The following is an 18914-nucleotide window of genomic DNA, read 5'->3' as shown; positions in this document are numbered from 1 at the left end:
TTTACCAGGAAGAAAGGGGCACAGTGTTCCTATCAGAGGGAACAGGATGGGCCAAGGCTCAGAGGTGGTGGCAGCATGATGTGTGTGGGGTTCTCTAGGAGTTGAGACTCTTTTGGGGGCCTGACCCGGGAAGCAAGCCACCAGCAGGGAAGCCAGACTCAGCAGCTGGGGCTGGAGCAGGCTGTGAAGCAGGGAAGTAGGAGGACTTGGGTTTGGCTCAGGTCTTATGACTGTGTGACCTTGGCCATCACTTGGGCCACCGACAAGTTCCAACAGGGACTCGTGTGAGTGGGCTTGACACTGCGCGAATGTGAGCACTGCCCTTAGTGGGGCAGGTCTCCGTACTCTCCTCTGAGCCTCAGTGTCTTCATCTGTCAATTATATGGCCCCGTTTCCACAGACCAACCAACAGGCCTGGGCCAGGACAGAGTCAAAAGGAAGCATCTGGGTCCTGGCTCGATCCCCAGTTGGGGGTGTGCAGAAAGCAGCCGATCACTGATTCTCTCTCATCATTGATGTTTCTAACTCTCTCCTTCTCCCTTAAAAAAAAAAAAAAAAAAAAAAAAGGAAGCATCTGGTCTTTGAAGCCATCTGACCTGGTCTGAAACCTGGTTTTGAGCCTCAGTTTTCTTATCTATAAGATGAAGACACCCCTAGCCCTCTCTTTAAGTCACTTAGCACCAAGCTGGGCAGAGGGGAAGCTACTGTCATTGTATAAGGAACACGCGAGGGAGGTATGTTGCTGGTGCTGATGGTCCTGCAGACCAGGGTGCTGGGGACCCACAGGCGGTGGGCATGGTCAGGCTGCAAGGGCTCTAGGCTTGGCAGCTGGAAGGAGTCCTAGAGGCCTGGGGTGGGAGGGGCCTGAGCCCCACATTGGAGAGAACTGGGGCACATGAGACAGATGTGGGTGGAGGAGTTGGGGAGGGGAGGCCACAGCCAGGAGGATGAACAGGCAGGTGAAGATGCTGTGAGAAGGGCCACAGGTGCTCCGAGCAAGTCGCAGCCAGGGCCCCGATTCGGAAGGTGGGGGGTGGGGAGAAAGAACAGATCATAAAGACCTTGGAGACACACACACACACACACACAGATTAACTTCACACTGCGGAGACACAGAGATAGGCAGAGGGAGACGGAGCGAGTGAGGCAGTGGAGGGTGGGGGGCGAGGGTGGCAGTCTGCTACAGCTGCAGACCATCTGGTTTCTGCCCGGTGCTCCCCTCACCCACAATGTGACCCTGTCCTGCCCCGGCCTAGGCCACCATGGCCTTGAACATCAGACAGGGTTTCGGCTGATGCCCCGAGCAGCCCTCTCTGCCTCTGGTCGGGTAGGAGGAAGACTTTGTGCATCTGCCCACCAGCAAGTGGCCCGCCACCATCCCACAGGCAGGAGCATGGAGTCCGAGGGAAGGGAGCCCAGGGACTCCATCTGCCCTCTCTGCGGGCAGCCCAGGGCTTCAGGACAGGCCTCTCGTCCCTCCCCTGCCTGTTGTCCCAGCCCTCATTCCCATGGTAGGTGAGCCATGACTCACATCGGCAGCCTGAGGGCAGCCAGACCCTCACGGGTACAGGGAAGAACCCCGAGTCCACAGAGGACAGGGGCTGGGGTGTAGCTGGGGGCCAGTTTGTGAGAGGCACGCAGAGGAGGCCGCCGGCACAGACCCTAAGACACCAGAGGCAGCACCAGCAGCTGCCAACAGCATCCGGCCAGGTACATGCCAGGGGGTCTACCTTCCAGCACGGAGACTGGGGGAACTGGAAATGCCGCTGGGGGGAGGGGGGGGTGGTGGGCAGCACAGGCTGGGACCAGCAGGCCTGGGGAGCTGGCCCCCCACTAGCCAGCTGGGCCCCGCCCTCCCTGGGCCTCCACTCCACCCGCCCCCACCATAACTAGGAGGACCTGACACCGTTGGACATGGGTTCTTGCTGCACAGATGCTGCTTAAACTTGAGTTTGTGTCCCCATTATGATCAGATGTATTATTTATATACCTGATTTTCTTTGGCTTGTCATGCCCCCCCAAGCAAGAAGTAGGATCCACAAGGGTCTCTTTCCCACCCTGTCTACAACCGTGTCTGACACAAACCAGGCCCTCAATAAACACATGTCGAGGGCACGCATGAACGAAGGAAGGAGGGGTTTGCTTGCTCCCAGGAAAACCCCTCTCCCAGCCTCTTTCCTTATCTGTTCATGGAGCTGCTACAGGCATATCCCGGCGACAGGCAAGCCTGGAGCCTGGGACTGCGCCTGGCCCACAGGAGATGGCTGTGATCCATGGCAGTTATTATTATCTGCATCAATAACACCACGCAGGCTGTGAGTCAGCGGTTGTGAGGGGAGCGGTGTGAGCAAGAGAGGCTGCAGAACAGGCGTGCGCGTGTCGGAGCAGGTCTATTCTTGTGGTGCCGTCGGAGGCCCACAATCACACCCGGGCAGGCGACAATAAAATCTGGAGCTGTGTAGGGCTGCCCTCCCCACCCCCTTTTAAGTTCTCTCTACCAACTGCAGCCAGATTTCGGCGGCTTAATTAATTAGCTAGTGTTTATAAAGCGTTTGAAGAATTCTAAAAGTGCGACGTAAGTGCCAAATATTATTTTAATCTGTGTATGTGTGTGTGTTTTCCAGCAGAGAGTGTTTTTCCTGCTTGCTTGCTTTTCTTTTTCTCTGCAGGTTCTGTTCTGGGAACTGGGCTTGTTAAAACCCACTCCTGCGGTTCTGTGTCCAGGGTCATCATTCTGGCATCCTGGACAAAACCCTCTCCTGCCCTCCTGGCAGAGAGAGAGGCTGTCCAGGGGCCTGACACCCGTCTGGGCGGAGGGTGGCTGGGCGGGCATTCTCATACGCTGCTGGTGGGAGTGGAAATTGGAGCATCCTTTTGGGAAAGCAGTTTGGCAGAATGTACCAAAGGGGTGGGAGCTGTTTGAAGTGGGGTTCCTGCATAATGATTTTGAAAAAGTTGGGGAAAACCCCAAACGGTCAATGAAAGGGGGTGGTTCGGGGAACTGTGGCCTATCCCCTAGATGGAATTGCAGGTAGCCATAAAAAGCGACCATCCTGAGGCCTGTGGCAATCTGGAAATTTCTGAATGGCATAATTTGAAATGATGTTGATTATGCAAAGCATTTAGAGAAACAAAAAAGTATAAAAACAAAATAATGATCACAGAATACCATCAAGGACAACTGAGATCAACATTTTGATGTAGTTAAAATATGAGTGAATAAAAACAATGTAAAATCAGACTCAGATAAATAAGGCTACTTGTATGTGCAAACCTTTGGCTTCATTTATTCAGTTCTGACCAAAATGAAAAATTGGAAATACCCTAATGTCTAAGAAAAGGAGAGTGGTTGGTCCCATGATGTTGAACCCCCCCACGTGATGACCCGAGTCTACAGCCACGAAAATGATGGTGTAGAATTTCAATTATCAACACAGAGATATATTAGAAATTCACAAGGAGTTACTGAGTGACATTTTCAGCGTGATCCCAAACTTCTAGTTTTGAAAAAAATGATATATGATATTAAAGATTAGCAGTGATTAATTGTGAGCAGTAGACTTACAAGGGATTTTGTTTTTATGTGTTCTGTTTGCATTACTTGTGCAATAAAAAAGAAGGGAAAAGCTATACTCTCAGTATGCTCATGACTTCGTAAAATAAAATAAATCTGTATATAAACAAACAGCTGCAAGGTGGTATACAAGGCTATAAAACACTTCTCCCTTTGGATCATGAATCTAAAGCCGATGGGTTTCTCTTTTCTTTTCCTTCTATTTTGGGGATTTTTCAGACTTTCTAAACTGGATGAATATTAAAGAATATTTACAGTATCCCACTTAGTAATGAGAAAAATCTATGTGTGTAATATGTAGGTTACATACATGTCTGTTGTTTGACTGAACCTCCCCTCCAAGAAGTTTGCCTGTTTTGTTCACTACTCCTGATACAGTGCGTGGCACACAGTAGATGCTCAATAAACATTTGCAGACTGACTGACCGATCGCATGTCTAGGGAAAAAGGTCTAGAATGATAAACACCGTAATGTTGAGGTGTGTTATGACTGGGAAATAGGACTGGGGTGGGCACATTTTCTTTTTACTCTATGGTAAACAATATACTGAAGCCTCTTCTTTTTTTTTTTTTTTTTTTTTTTGCAGTGAACATTTACCGCTCTGGGAAAAAAACTAAAGTAATGAAATAAAACGTGTGAGCACGTTTTCTAATGGAGAAGTCAGCAAAGTGGGTGGTGCCTGCCCTGTGTGCTTGTTGTAAGAGGAACTGTGTCCACAGGATGCGGGAGCCCACAGCGGCAGGGCGGTCAGCGATGAATTACTAGAATCTACTGTGCGCAGGCCCTGGGCGAAGGGCGGTGGACGGCTCTGTCCTTGGCCTCCTGGAGCTTGCTCACAAGCAGAGAAGATAGACTTTAAAGAAATAAACCAAGTGATTACATTTGGAATGAACCACAACCTCTTAGACAAGTGCCTCCTGCTGCCATCTCTGACCCCATCCCGTGACCTGCTGCTCCCATCGCCCAGTCTCCTCCACAATCAGGCCGGGGAGGGTGAGATGAAGCAAGATGGGGGCTGAGAACGGACCAGCGGGCCTGGGTATATGTTTTTCTGTACTCATGCCTGGCTTTTGAAACTAAGAAAAAATGAAAACGATGTTCATTAGGAGTGAAAAAATAAGCATGGGTGCTTTTCTGATGGGAATAACAAATCAACTGAGAACCGAAACTTGCTGGAAAGAAACGGGGCCACTGTGATCCCTGGACATGATTCCTGCAGACGCCTGTCGCATCGAGGCACCGAGAACAAAGCGGAAGCACACGTCTGCCCAGAGCCAGCCTTTCCCAGACCAGTGCTCACTGTGTGGGAGGGACCTCGGGTCTGGATGGAGGCCACCCACCAGGTTTCTGCAAACTTGAGAAGCCCTGGGCCCAGGAGGCTGTGGCAGGGAGCTCTGGCTGTGCCTGAGGCTCAGCATCCCCAGATGGTTCAAATGACACCCACCAGCCCCGCTCAGCCTCACAGCAGGGGAAGCGTGGCACCCCTTCCCTGACTACAATCAGCAGGGGTAGGGGTGGGAGGGGGGAGCTGCTGGTTTACCAGCCCATGAGCACAGCAGCGCCTCCTCAGGCGCCACCAAGGCGTCTTCTGGGTTATGATCCGATGGCTGTGAGTGTGCAGTGCGGGAGTGCGGCTGAGAGTCCGCACATGGGCGGGAAAGGGAGCAGATGTGGGAGTGTGTACACATGTGCCTGAGGGTGCCAAGTGCAAGCACTCACACACGTATGCATGGGGGCGTGTACACAGGTGAGCGTGTGCAGAGATGATGCATGTGTGCGGGAATGTGCGACAGAACAGCTCAGAGTGTCTGAATGGGGGCCAGCGCAGGGGCACGAGGGGTGCGAACTGTGTGCACAAGTATCTGAATCCTGGCTGGCGTGGGAGTGTGTGAGCATGTGGGTGGCACAAGAGGGTGTGTCTGAGCCTGAGGGTGTGAGCAGATGCCTGGGAAGTGTGTGAGCGTGACAGGGCGTCTGAATCCGCCTGCAGGAAGGGGAGTACGGAAGAGACATGCACGTGAGTGGGATGTGTATACGAGTGTGTGTGTGGAGGGTGTGTGCGCAGGGAGACTACGTGTGCAACAGGGGCGGTGTACACGCGCGTGTGATGTGAGAGGCGTGTGCTGACACAGTGCGGGGAGCAGGGACGACAGTGTGTGGGAGGCCCACTGTGTGTATACATGCTGTGTGTCCATGTGCCCAGCTGTGAACATGCTTGGCACATGAGTTTCCAGGCACAAGCATAGGGAGAAGGAGGCTGGGAGAGATGCTTCCTTCAAGTCTATCTGGTGGGTGGGTGCTGCGTGGCTCCTGGCACAGGTCCTGCCCCTGAGAGGAGGCTCACACCTCTACTGACACCGGCTTACTACGTGTGGCCACGGGCCCGGCAGTGAAGAGGCCACCTGGAGCTGCCCTGCTGAGCTCACGGCACTGGGCGGGGGCAAGGTCTCTGGGCTGACTCATGGCGGGGGAAAGGGAGGCTGTGGGGGTTGATGGCTGTGGACACTGCAGTTCCCAAGGGAGCTCAGGATCCGAGGCAGTTGACCAGGCTCCGGCAGCTGTGGCTAGTCATTGATTTTTCTCTGGACTCAGACTGACTCATTCATGCCCTCTCAAAGCTCACTCTGCTGCCAGTCCCTGTCCTAGATGCCACAGGACATAGCTGGGTAAGACAGTTCCCTGCCCTTGTGGGGTAGCGCCCTAGACATGGGCAATACCATGTAGCAGGATGATCAGTGAGCAAGAAGGGGCGTGGGGGTGGGGGTCTTGGAAGAGGGGTGTTATCTGGGATGGCTTCCTGGAGGTGGTGGCCCCTGAGCTAGGTCTTGAAGGCTGACAGAGGCTAGGGAGAAGGGAAGGCATTCCAGGAGGGCAGAACCACATGAGCGAGGGTACAGAGGGGAGAAAAGGGCTCTGGACAATCCAGGGACCTGCAGAGTCCTTGCGACATGCTTGTTGGCTGTGAGCAAGCTGGGATAGGGCCAGCCCGAGGCTGGGCTAACCTGGCACCCTACAGGATGGCTTCAGTTGCCATCTGCACAACGGGCCGCCACCGGGAGCCGTCTACTGCTACAAATGTATAAACCCACTGTGCAAAGATACCCCAGGTATTGGGGAAGCTACCATCTGCATTAGAGCCAGCAAAAGTGGGGACACACATGGCCTTGCAAATAAGGTGGGGGCAGGCTCAGCAGGCTCAGGGTACTCCCTCCTCCACCCCCGCTCCAGGCAACTCAGGGAACTGGCACTGTGCCAAGTCCTTGCAGGAAAAGAGTAGGCCCTGGTAGGCTCTCCGTGTAGCAGGTAAACTCTTAAAGTGACAACAGAGACCAGTGTCTCATTTCTGGGGGGGGGGGGGTGGCTTGCAATGTCACTTTTCTCTAAGCCCCCACTTTCCCACCTGTGAGCAAGGGAGCACCACCATCTCTACCTCTAAGGCTCGATGGTCAGTGATCAGAAGAGCAGGACCGAGCACTGGACACGTCTCAGCTCCCCTTTGCCCAGCATGTCCCTCTATTAGCAGATCCTGCCAGCTCAACTTCCAAGGCTTGGTCAGCCTCATCTCTCCTTACACCTCTCCTGCACCCCATCCCGCACCTGGGTCTTTGTTTCAGTTTCTGAACTGGCCTCCCCGCCTCTACTTCACTTCTCTCCAACGCATCCTTCTCCGAAACCTGAGCCAGGGAACAGCCTTCCTTTGCTCAGAACGCCCCTGCAGGCCCCACTGCACTCGGAGTGAGACCCAAGGTCCTCTGGTGGCACCGGGACCCTACAGCCTTGCTCCCAGTCACGCAAGATTCTCTACTCACTCCAGGGCCTTTGCACTTGCCACGGCCTCTGCCTGGCACTCTCACCCCCTACATAGCTACAAGCTGGCTCCCTCAACTCCTTCAGGTCTACCCGAGAGGCCTTCCCTGGCCGCCCTGTACAAAATATTGCCCCTTAATGCCCCTTGCTCTGCTTTATTTGTCTCATATCACCCACCAGCCAACATACTATGTTAGGGTCCATCTCCCTACCCTAGACGTACTTATAAGCCTTCTGAGAGAGTTAGGATTCGGCTCTGTCCCCGGCAGCACCCTCCAGGTTTACACCAGGCCCGGCATTGGGTGAATGCACGTTTTGGTTTGGATTCCAACTCTGGCATTTAAAAGGCCTAGGACAGGTCTTAACCCCTCTGGTTCCTCGTCTGTAGAATGGGGGTAATGACCATCATCGTAGTAGCACCAGGGTTGCTTTAGGATGAAAGGACAGAGCTCTCAGCCTGGCGCAGAGGAAGTGCTCGGTGCGGGGCAGCCGTTCCCACACCTGGATATTTCGGGCTGAAGGGGATGACGCACGGTCACAGCCTGCAGTGTGAGAAGTTAAGGATTCACTCTGAGGCAACACCAGCTCTGCCCCAGCGTGTGCACAAGACCACTCAGAGCGGGACCTGAGAGCAGGCTGCTGGCCAGGCGGCCGGCCGGGGGGCGGGGGGGGGGGGGGTTGGGGGGGAGGCAGGGAAGGCCAGAGGCCCGGTGAGTGTTTGCTGGGTTTAGACGAGACCTGCTTGCAGCATGGCCCTGTTTGCAAAGCAGGAAGGAACGACTACCAGTGTGTGTGCGCGGTACATGCCCTTTGTATTTACCAGGCCGAGGGGAGCCAGGGGAGGCGGGGCAGCATGCAGGAACACACACCCCCACCATTCACCACACCCAGTGCCTCGACAACCTAAGGACCTTCCTGCTTCCCTCATGCAGGGGAGAAACAGGCCTGGAGAAGCTGAGAACCCAGATGGCGTCCTTCCAACCTCCAGGCCCAACTGCTCCTCTAGATGGCCCGGTGCTGCTGGCCATGCTTTCCGTGCTCTCGTGGGCACAACGTGTGGATGAGGCCAGACTGGGCAGCCCTCACTTAACTGTCACGACAGCCGACAGCCTAGCGAGGCGAGTGCTGCTGTCAGCATCCCCTTCCTACAGGAGAGGAAGCTGAGACCCTGAGAAGCAGGGGAGGGGCAGAAACGGCGCTCAAACACACCCATCTGCAATGGAAGCTCGAGTACAAGCGCTTCTCCTGGCGACAGGGTCCCCTCCAGCTCAGGCTCTTGGAATCTCAGGCTGCCAAGGACGCACACACATTTCCCAGCCGAGATAAAGGCCCCTTAAAAGTGACACGCATCTATTAAACGGCATTTGCCAAGGTTTCAGCACACTGCTGCCTGCAGCAGACAGTCTCCGGACGGACGAGATTTTTCCCCAAGCTGACACTATTCACTGATGCCTTTTATAGCGCCTTTTGCAGCTCACAAAAGCACTTTCCATGGCTCTTAATTCCCTTAACCCTCACCAGTCCCTATGCAAGAGGAAATCGTGGTAGTGTTTCCATTTCACAGAGGGAGAAACTGAGGCTCAGAGCGGGCAAGACACTTGCTCCCGAGCACAGAGCCAGGAAGCAGCACATACTGGGTCCATATTCAGGTGTGTGGCCCAAAGCGTGTGCCATTTCACCGCCTGCCCTGTTAGAGAAGGGCTTTGGGGTGTCATCAAGACGAAGGACAGATGGGCATCGGAGCTGGAGCATCAGAGCTGGAAGGGACCTGCAGGAGCAGCCACGCTGAGCCTCTGCTTCACAGAAGGAGAAATTGAGGCCCAGAGGGGCAGCATAGTAAGTCTCAGTTCTCCTGGCTGGTAAGTGACAGAATGAGGACTCCACCTGCTCTTTCAGTCCCAAACCATGAAATGATGATCACACAACAGTAACAGTAATAGTAATAATGGCTAACAAGCACCCAACACCGACATTGCCAGGAGCATGACAGGCCTCACCAAAGCTCCATGGGGGCCCAGCGAAACAGGGCTATCACTACTCCCATTTCACAGAGGACAAGACTGAGGCTCAGGTAGGGACAGCCATTTGGCCAAGGTCACGATCTGACTCCAGCTGCATCTTCATCACAGCACCAGATGGCCTCATACAATGAAGGACCCTTTGGGGGAACCGGACCCCGCGTGGCCCGCCAAACCAAACCCTGGCTGAGAGTGCAGCACACTATGCCACGTTTCATGTTTTGCCCGCTCATTCCATCGTGGTGTCTACACTGGGGCAAGTGGTTTTGTGTAGCCAAAATCTTAAGTACAAATTCTGGGGTTGCTTGGCCAACACTGCCCACCCCAGCTGACAGTGATATTTTTGTGCTTCCTGATACTTCAGGGATCCTTATGTCAGCACGATGGGCAGGGATTGTGGTGTGCTCCTGGCCCTGGCCACAGAGGGACTATGTCGTAGTTAGGGCACAGCTCGGCCTTTGGGCCAGAATAACTGCCTGGTGACCTTGTGGCTCTGAGCATCTTCCTTAAAATGGGGATCTTAGTACCCACCTATTCCCTTCATTCAACCAATGTGTATTAACCCACCTACTGTTGCCAAGCCCTGTGCTAAGGTTCCAGGAGACCTCACAGTGAATAAGACAGACATAGTCCCTACTCTCATGCAGCTTATATCCTATTGGGGGAGACAGGGCTGAAATAATGAAACAAATATAGAAATAGTTAGGGGTTCCAGGAAACAGACAACTTTGGAGCCACGATAAGGTGGGGACCTCTTTTATACTGGGATGGCATCTCTGAGAGGAGACTGCCACTGGAACACAAAGGAAGCAAAGGCCAGGGGAGGTGTTCCAGGGGCGAGAACAGCTAGTGCAAGGCCCTGGGGTAGTAAAGAAGTTGGTGCATATGAAGGCCAGAAAGAAGGCCGCTGTGGCTGCACCCCAAGGAGGAAGGGGAGTCTGACACGAGATGAGGCTGGAGAGAGAGATGTGATCCAGAAAAGGCCATGCCTCAGAAGTAAGGGGTTTGATTTTATTCTAAAGGCAGTGAGAACTACCGAAAAGTTTGGAGCAGGAACAAAGAGGATTTGATGCACTCAGCTCCTTCCTATGGGTAAAGAGACTGAAGGGGCCAGAGTGGAAGTAGGAAAGCAATGATGAGGACGCTGCAGTATTTAGGGGGCTGGGCTCAAATCCTAGCACTGCATGTATAAGCTGTGTGACTTTAGGCAAGTCACTTCACCTCTCTGAGTCTCAGTTTATCTGTCCAATGGGTATAATAATAGTTCCCATCTCACAGAACTGTGGTGAGGATTAAATGAGATAATCTACAGAGTAACTATCCTATCACATGGCCTGACATGTTCAATGCCAGGTATTCAATGAACCAGATTCTACTTTGGCCCTGAATTCTCCCAACTCTCCCACCCCATCTCCCTTTTCTCCAGCTTCACTAGCCTTTCTATTCCTGGAACATAGCAAGCTCATTCCAGCCTCAGGACCTTTGCACGTGCTATTCCTTCAGTGTGGAGTGCTCTTCTCCTGCCATTCCCATGGCTGCTCCATTTAATTCAGGCCCCTGCTCCTCAGAGAGGCCCTGCCTCTGTCCCCACTCAACCTTCCATTCCTTTGTCCTGCTTTAGTTGATTCATGGCACTTGTCTCCACCTCATGGGATGTTTACCGGAGTCTGCTTTTATTTCCTCGTTAGAATCTCAGCTCCATGAGAGCAGTGTTTTGTTTGCATGGTCCGCAGTTGTATCCCCAGCACCTAGAGCCACCCCTGGAACATAGCAGATGCTCAGAAAAACCTGTTGAATGAATATTTATAATTAAAACAACCATAAGGACAACAAAGTGGTGAAGATTAAACGTGGAGCCGGCTTTAACTCTCACTGGCTATGAGGCTTTGGCAAGAGCCCAACTTGGCTTTGGAGAGCCTCAGGGTCCTTCTCTGTAAAATGGGAAGGACTCCATGCTTTTGGGCTCATTTTGAGAACTAGACAATGGTGCACAGCAAAGTACTGATGGATGAAATGATCCCCAATCTCTAGCATTTTTGTTACAATATTCCCCCCAACCCCCACACCCTGCCAGGTGAAATAAAAATGGCAGATCAGTGCGGAAGCTGGGGTTCCCTACCCCATTCCTTCCCATTTTGTGCATATTTGAAATTTTCCAAAATAAAAAGAGGAAAACACAGATTCAAGGCTCAGCCCATGCTACCATGAGCTTCCATTTCTGGAGGACACGTGCCCTTGAATAATGGGGCCACAGAGCGGCCCTGGCATCGGCACCCACCCTCTCCAACTGGCTGGAAGCTCACTGCTCACGCCCCGCTTCCAACCTCCCTCCCAATCCTGATCGGCCACCTGATCGCTTTCAGCTCCTGGCACTAATCTGCAGCCATCTAACACCCTGCGCCCCCAGATGGATGTGCCAGGAAATCTTACAGACACAAAGATCCAATTTTCTACCATTTCCGACTTCCACCTTAGCTGTTTTGCATCTCTGTGGACTGAAGGCCTGGCAGGACACCTGGCAGGGAAAACTCATCTTGCAGAGGGCTCCCACAAAGACCTGCCCAGGAACGGCCAAGCTAACAGGAAAGCAGTTTCAGCTGTGAAAATAGATGCTTCCTTCTCCAGTATGGGACGGAAACACATCTTGGGAACAGCTGCCGCCTCCGGGGAGGATACACTGATTGACAGAAATATGAAAGGAGTACCAGGAAAGCAAGATGCTGGCACCCCCGGGCCTCAGTTCCCCTACCTGTCAAATAGGGTTAAGTGCTGTCCAGTTAACCGCATGGGCTGATCTGGGTCCTCATCTCCACTTGGCCACTTACTGTGTGGCCTTGTGCAAGTTGCTCCACCTCTCTGAGCCTTGTTTCCTCATTGTTCAAATCGGATGGTCACTACACATACTACCCAGGGTGCTGTGAGTGCCACTGGGATCGTACACATTAAGTATTGAGCCCAGTAAGTGGCCAGAAAAGATGACTCCCATTGTTTTTACTTTAGTATTTTCCCATGGCATTTGGGATCCTGTCAGATTTCTAGCTTTAACGATAGAAACTTCCAGCACACCCCAGTTTTAAAAAGCTTCGGCCTGAACCACAGGGGGCTGGGCTTGGCGTCCCACCCACGCCTTGCCACGGATCTGCTGGGTGAGCCCGCCAGTCCCTTCCTCTCTCCCACTGCCATCAGGTGCTGGATGAGAGGACTGACAGCTCTCTCAGGCCCCCCTCTGGTTTTCCATGTCTGGGAGCCCGCAATTCCAGACCTGTGGATAGGGACAGAGACACCTAGAGGCAAGCTATGCCCACAGCACTCAGTCCCACTACCAGACAATTAAATCACACAGCTTGGGTTTCTGCTCAACTTATCCATCCCCTGCCGGCATAAAAGCTACTGGGGAAAGCCTCCGGCTGAAGACATTCACCCCCTTATCAGCTCTGTTCTGTGAGTAGCCACTCTGTGCTAGGAGCTGTGCTAGGTGCTTTACAAGAGCACGGCTTGCTTTCATGGGTGAGGAAATCCAAGCAGAACAAAACTGATGATTACGACACTGGCTGAGCACTTAACTACGTGCCAGGCATGGTTTCAAGCGTTTCACACGCAGTAATTGACTTAATCCTGGAAACAGTTGTTGATTCATTCTGTTTTACAGATGAGGAAACCAAGACGCAGAGTTCAGTAAGTTGTCCATGCAGATGTTTTTGCTGGATTCACACCCAGGGGTCTGGATCTGACTGAGCCTGTGACTCAGCACTGGGCTAGCTGTGTCCACATGGAGAGGCCAGCTGATCACCGCGCCCGCAGGACCAGCGGGTGCCAGAGTTAAACATGCACGCACAAGATGATAGAACAAGCAGAAGGCGACGCGTAGCCTCAGACAGGGGTTGGTAAAATCCTGGGGGCGGGTTCAGAGGAGGAAGCGATCCCTGAGAGCACGAGGCAGCACAAACTGAACTGTGAAGGAGGAGTAGGATTTGGACACAGGGAGGTAAGGAGGTACAGGGAAGGGCACTGCTGATGGCAGGAACAGTATAAGCAAAGGAACTTATTTGAGAGAGTTGAGCTAAGGGCATGGATTTGTACAAAACCATTTACCAAACTGGGTTAGGCCAAGTTAATGAGTGTTATCCAAACCGAACGCCTCTTGTTCCTATGAATGGGGATCTGACAAGCGTGGGACTTCTCAGGGTCTTTTGGGTGCTAAGGTGCTTGAGAAGCCAGGAAAGCTTGGGTCCACAGAGAGGAAGCCTGGTTACCTTGTAGCATGTCAATAGGTCAGCTCTTTGGCAAACATGTGGTTGAGAAAGAAGGCCTGTCATGGAAGGGAGGCCCTGGTGCAATGTGTGTGTGTGTGTGTGTGTGTGTGTGTGTGTGTGTGTGTGTGTTTAAAAGAAAATTTGGACCCACTCAACAGTTTTGAGCAGGGGAGTGACATGATCTGAGTCGTGTTGACAGGCCAGAAATCTGAGCTCACTTAAAAAGAAGGGGGTGCGGGGGGAACCAAGACTACAAATAAAAAAATAACCTGTCACACGGAGCCATTGGAAGCAGCAAGCGAGTGAGTGTGGGATCCGCACAACACTTTTAGACTGCCTTCCTCTCACACACCCCCTCTCCATCTGCTGCAAAGGGCACCAGGAAGATACATGCACAGAGGAATATTCCAGCTCTGGGGGCTCCAGAGCTCGGCAGCCCAGATGGGGGGCTCTGACGGGAGTCACTTGTGACTTGTCATTTGTGAGGGCCAAGGGGCTGCCAGGGTTTCCATCCTCAGTGTATTTTCAGAGAAACAACTGTGACTCAGTTAAACACTTCTGCCCCAGAAGGAACCTTTCCACCAACTTCCATCGGAGCCGGGAGGGGACTCCTCTTGCTCCCTCCAGCTTGCACTAAGTCATCCTAATTAAATCAGGAAACTTCTTCCTTCAGAGAGTACAGCCAGGAAGCTGGGATTCAAAATCCAGGCTCCCTACCTTGGACAAGTTACTTTTCCAGTTTGGGACTCTATTGTCCTTATCTGCAAAATGGGAATAACAGCCAGCTCAGTCTTTGTTTGCTGACTGATGAAATTATGCAGATTAGGCAGTCAGCACACAGCCTGGAATACAGTTAACATTCAAAGAACATTTGGGTCTCCTCGATTCTCTCAACACATGGTTCACATTAGGAGTTCATGCGTGCCGAGTGACTACAAGTCAAGGAATGAATCACACCCTGAGTCTCGCGGGATTGGTAAAGGAATAAATAATTAATGGGCTGAAGTTACCCAAAGAACACTCGACTTTAACCTTCCAATAGCCTGAGCCCATCAGGGCTAAAGCCCCCCGCCCTTGTCTTCTTGCGAAAGAGGAAGTGAGATTAGTTTCACCATTTAGGAAAGTACAGAGGAGCCATCAGCATGCCACCCTCTACCAAAAGTCAGAGCCTCACCAGAGGGCCCAGATGCCCCCCAGACCCGAGCCCCTACTTGGCCTTGCCTTCTTCCAGGCCAGAGCGAGGAATGAATGGGAGCTCATTTTGAAGTCAGCCCTGTAGGTGATGTCCCAAGACCTCGGGGGGGGGGGGGGGGGGGGGGTGGGGCCCAGACAGGAGCCAGCAGGTTCAGTGTCGTGTGCTGTTGCTGCTCCTAGAAAATCAAGCTGCCCAGATGTCCCCAAGCCCCTGTCCCCTGCCCTTCTCCCGGCCTCAGAATCTCCCTCGGGACGTTGTTTTACGAAACACGCCTCCCATTGGCTCCCAGAACACAGGTTGGTGACTTCACTGGCATCTTTTTAGAATTTCCCTTTGGCAGCAGTTGTGGTGAAAGCAATCTTGAGAAACTTGTTCCCCTGCCTCCCCCAAACAAGATAATCCCCGTGACCAGCCCCCTCCAAACAGTGACCATGTGAAGCCACGGCAGTCATGTGACACCTCCCAGGCTGACAGTTCTGCCTGAGACACTAGTAGTCATTCAATCCAGAGCCGCCTTCCGAAGCCTGACATTTGAGTTTCTCACTCAAACAAATCCATTTTCTTAGAAAATTGCACGACGGCCTCCTTCTACCTTCCTGCCCTTCTGCTCTGCCTCTGTTCTGCTTTGTCGTATACGATGCTTAGATCCACTGAGGGTGGGGCCTGAAGCCCCATCCCTCAGCCAAACCAGATGAATGCCAGGCCAGGGCCAGAGTGTGACCAGGACCCTGTAGAACATAGAGTGAAGGATGCTGGGAGGCTTCAGTTATGATGGTGACACCCTACCCCTTCCCCAGCCCTCAGCCAAGAAATGTATTCTCACCTCCCAAGATTTATTTATTTCAAAGTTAATCTTGGCCCCTCTGCTGCTCCCACTTTTTCAGGCTATTGATGCTGAATGGATTGGAACGAAAGTTTTATGGCCTAATCTTTACCTTTTTATAGATTGTTTTTATAGACAAAAGGGAGAGATTCTCTCACAGGAAGGGTGGTGGTGTTCCCAGCCAGGGCCCTGGGAAAGGTAGGCTGTCCATCTGAACACTTGTTAACCAACGTTGCCACCCTTTTTGCCAGAAACTAAGCCACAGGGTCCTGACTGGAGGAGGGTCTGGAATAAACATTTAGAAATTAACTTGTGCCCAATTCCCTGTTTTAGGAAAATTAAGCACTTGTGAGAGATGCTCATGCATTTCCAAGCCAGGAAGGATGGCAGGGCAGGGGCTGGGACTTTGCAGGGTATACATGGCCGGCTCAGGCAGGAAGGAGCAGATCAGAGATGCCACTCACCAGAGAGATAGAAATATACCAGTGCTTCCTTCCGCCCAGCAAGGACCCAACTGTAACAGAAAGACTAGGGAATGGGGCGGGGGCGGGGGGCAGGGAGTCCTATGTGGATCCCCAGGTTCAGGAGAAACTGCAGGGCAGAGAGAGAGGCTGTTTACCCCCACTTCTCCCTCCACCCACTCTTTGCTAGTTCTCTGTTTCTCACTGCTTTCAGATGGTTACCCGTCTCTAGGCAAATGCAAAAGGGGGAGGTGGATATTGAGCTCATCTTTGCCTCTTTCCTCAAGGGAGGGAGGTGCAGAGACCCCTCTGCCGACAACACAGCTTCAAGAAGCCAAAAATTAAGATGCTCATTTCTTCTCCCCCACCACTACTTTTAAATGCCATTTCTGTCCCCCATACCCTCCCAGAAGACCCATGGTTTTGCAAAACCCCTTTAAGAAGCAGGACTCCTGAATGGTGACCTCACCCCTTGGCGAACACATGCCAGCCTTCAGAGCCTGCAGGCTGGAGGCAGCCAGGTGTTTGATGTAGGCCAACAAAAAGACCTGCTCAGAGCCACAGGTAATAGCCCCACAGAGCCCCTGAACTGCAGGGAGCTGCCTGGCAGCCTGGGGAAGGCAGGAGGTTGGGGGGGGGGGGGGCGGGGGAGCCAGCAAGGAGAACTGCCATCCAGAGAGAGGCTCTGGCACCACAGGGACATGCACCGTGTTTTCATATCAGGGTCTGTTGATCTGATCGCAGCAGCTCACCCCAGGGTTACAACGGCCTCCCTTCTTCTCTCCCCCATACACACACTAACACTGTTTTACTCTGCGCACCAGCAGGCAGGCTCACTCTTCCCTAATTGCAACGCCTGTTTCTGTTCCATTCTAGGCAGTGCCTGGAGGACCTCTGCCCCCCACACCCCCTTCTCCAGACCCTGAAATCAAACCTGTGGAAAGCATCGGACCAGACAGAGAGCTTTAGAGAAGCCGGGGTGTCTGGTTCGGAAAGCTGCCGGCAGCCTGCCTCCCCCTCCAGATCGGGCAGGGAGCAACTCATGGGGTTTGTTCCGGTGCCCAGCACAGTGGCACACAGTCAGAATCGGGTTCCATCCTTGGCTGTGTGACCTTGGGCAACTCGTTGGCCCTCTCTTGGCCTCAGTTTTCGAATCTGTAGCTCTGGTTACAGGCATCTCTACCCATATTACTGCTGAGTGGCCCAGTGGCCCCCAGTGGCGGCCTGAGAGGCCGGAGCCCGCAGTTTGGGGGCCAACAGCGGGGGCGAGGGGTTGGGGTGCTTACCTGCCCAGGTACAAGACACAGCGATCAGCAGGCAGAGCAGCGGCCCGAGGCGGCCGGGGGCCGGGCCGGCGGGCTCCATGGGCCGCGGCTGCGGAGCGAGGAGGGAGAGCGGCCGTGAGTGCGCGCTCGGGCAAGCGCGGGCTGGAGCGGGGAAATGACTAAGCCCCCCCCTCTTCCCCCCTCCCCTCCCCTCCCCTCCCGGCCGGGCTCCCCCCTCCCCGGAATGGGCGCCTGGAGCAGCTCAGGAGCCGCCGTCACCGCCACGATTTTAGGAGCACCCCCCCCCCCCCACTCCCCGGAGAGATCGGGAGACTGACAGACCCCGAGCGCGCAAGAAAGCGGGGCGGCCGGAGAGAGGCGGCGGGAGAGGGAAGCAGACCAGGGTAGCCAGGCAGAGAGCCAGAGACACAGGCAGGCGAGGGGTGGGGGGAGCGAAAGGAGGGGGCCGAGAGAGAGGAGTGCGCGAGGCGGCGCGCAGAGCCAGACGCGCTGGAGAGGAGGACCGCGAGTCGGGGTCTAGGGCAGCTCCGCCAGCCGCCCCCGCCGCTGCCCACCTGCCCCGCCCGCACTCCGCTCGGCGCCCGCGTCTGGTCTCGCTCCGGCCGCAGTCCGGGCCGCGGCCCCCGCCAGCTGAGCCGGGCCCCCTCCTGCCCGCCCGCCCCCTTCTCCTTCCTCCCTCCTCCCTCCAGCCCGCGCGGGGGCTGCGGGGCTCCTGCCGCCCGGCACCCTCTCGGCGAGCGCCCGCCAGCAGCTCGCCAGGGAAGGGAGCGAGGGCTGGGGTCTAACGCGCGGCCAGGAGGCCGGGGTCGCCCCTCGCCTGCACCGCGGCCCGGCACCCACCCCGCCCGAGCCCACCGCGGCAGCCCCGGGAGGTGGCCCGCCAGCCCCCGCCGCCGGCGCACCCCGCTCAGTTCGGGACCAGACCAGCCTCCGCCTACAACAATGTGCCAGTTCAGAAGCCCGCGCGGCTGTCAGCAGCCCCGATCCGCCCCCTCTCCCGCTCCCTCCCACCGCCTGCCGGACTCGGACCTGCGTCGCGGCGCGGGCTAGGAGGCAGAGGAGGTAGCGCCGGGGCCGCCCGGGTCCGGGCCCCACTCCACTTAGCGCAAACTTGTTTTTCTCAGGTCGGCGCCGCGAGCTGGGCACATCATCCTCTTAAGGTGGACTGGGGAAGTTGCGGCCGGCCTCCCTCGCCTCCTGACTCCGGCCGCGGTCAGTCCCCGCTTCCCTCTGCCGAGAGGCTGGAGGAAGCGAAGGAGTGGGGGAGTGGTGGGGACTTGGGGTGTCTGCCTTTGCCCCTTCCCAAGTGGCCCTGCCCCTGCTCCAAAGGAAGGCCCCGTTGGGGGTACGCTTGGGCCATAGGGGCCCCGATTCTGTCCGAGCTGGGCCTAGGTGAAGGAAAAGCAGGAAGTAAGTAAATGTGGGGGGAAGAGGGAGAGGAAGGAGAGAGTGATGGTACAAAAATAGCGTGTGTGTAGGAAGGATTTCAGTGCTGC

The 18914-nt window shown here is 54.5% G+C and overlaps 1 protein-coding gene across 4 annotated transcripts in view; it reads right to left on the bottom strand.

Moving 5' to 3' along the window:
- Positions 1-18650, bottom strand: part of SIRPA (signal regulatory protein alpha) — a 43262-nt gene extending 24612 nt beyond the window's left edge. The window contains exons 1-2 of one of the 4 annotated variants that reach the window (XM_080683663.1): positions 18448-18650; positions 17419-17506 (exon numbers count right to left, since the gene is read on the bottom strand). In XM_080683663.1, coding sequence (XP_080539789.1) covers positions 17419-17497 — 79 coding nt within the window. In that variant the 5' untranslated portion in view covers positions 17498-17506; positions 18448-18650. Of the gene's footprint in view, positions 1-17418; positions 17507-17739; positions 17793-17972; positions 18091-18320 lie in introns of those variants that run through there. The other 3 variants (XM_080683662.1, XM_080683665.1, XM_080683664.1) reach the window with 3 other exon arrangements.
- Positions 18651-18914: the final 264 nt, after the last annotated feature.

The sequence above is a fragment of the Plecotus auritus genome, assembly GCF_963455305.1.
Source record: "Plecotus auritus genome assembly, chromosome: 8".
In the NCBI taxonomy this organism is placed as follows: domain Eukaryota; kingdom Metazoa; phylum Chordata; class Mammalia; order Chiroptera; family Vespertilionidae; genus Plecotus; species Plecotus auritus.
Note: the sequence above shows the minus strand (reverse complement) of the source record. Positions and strands in the feature narration are given on the sequence as shown.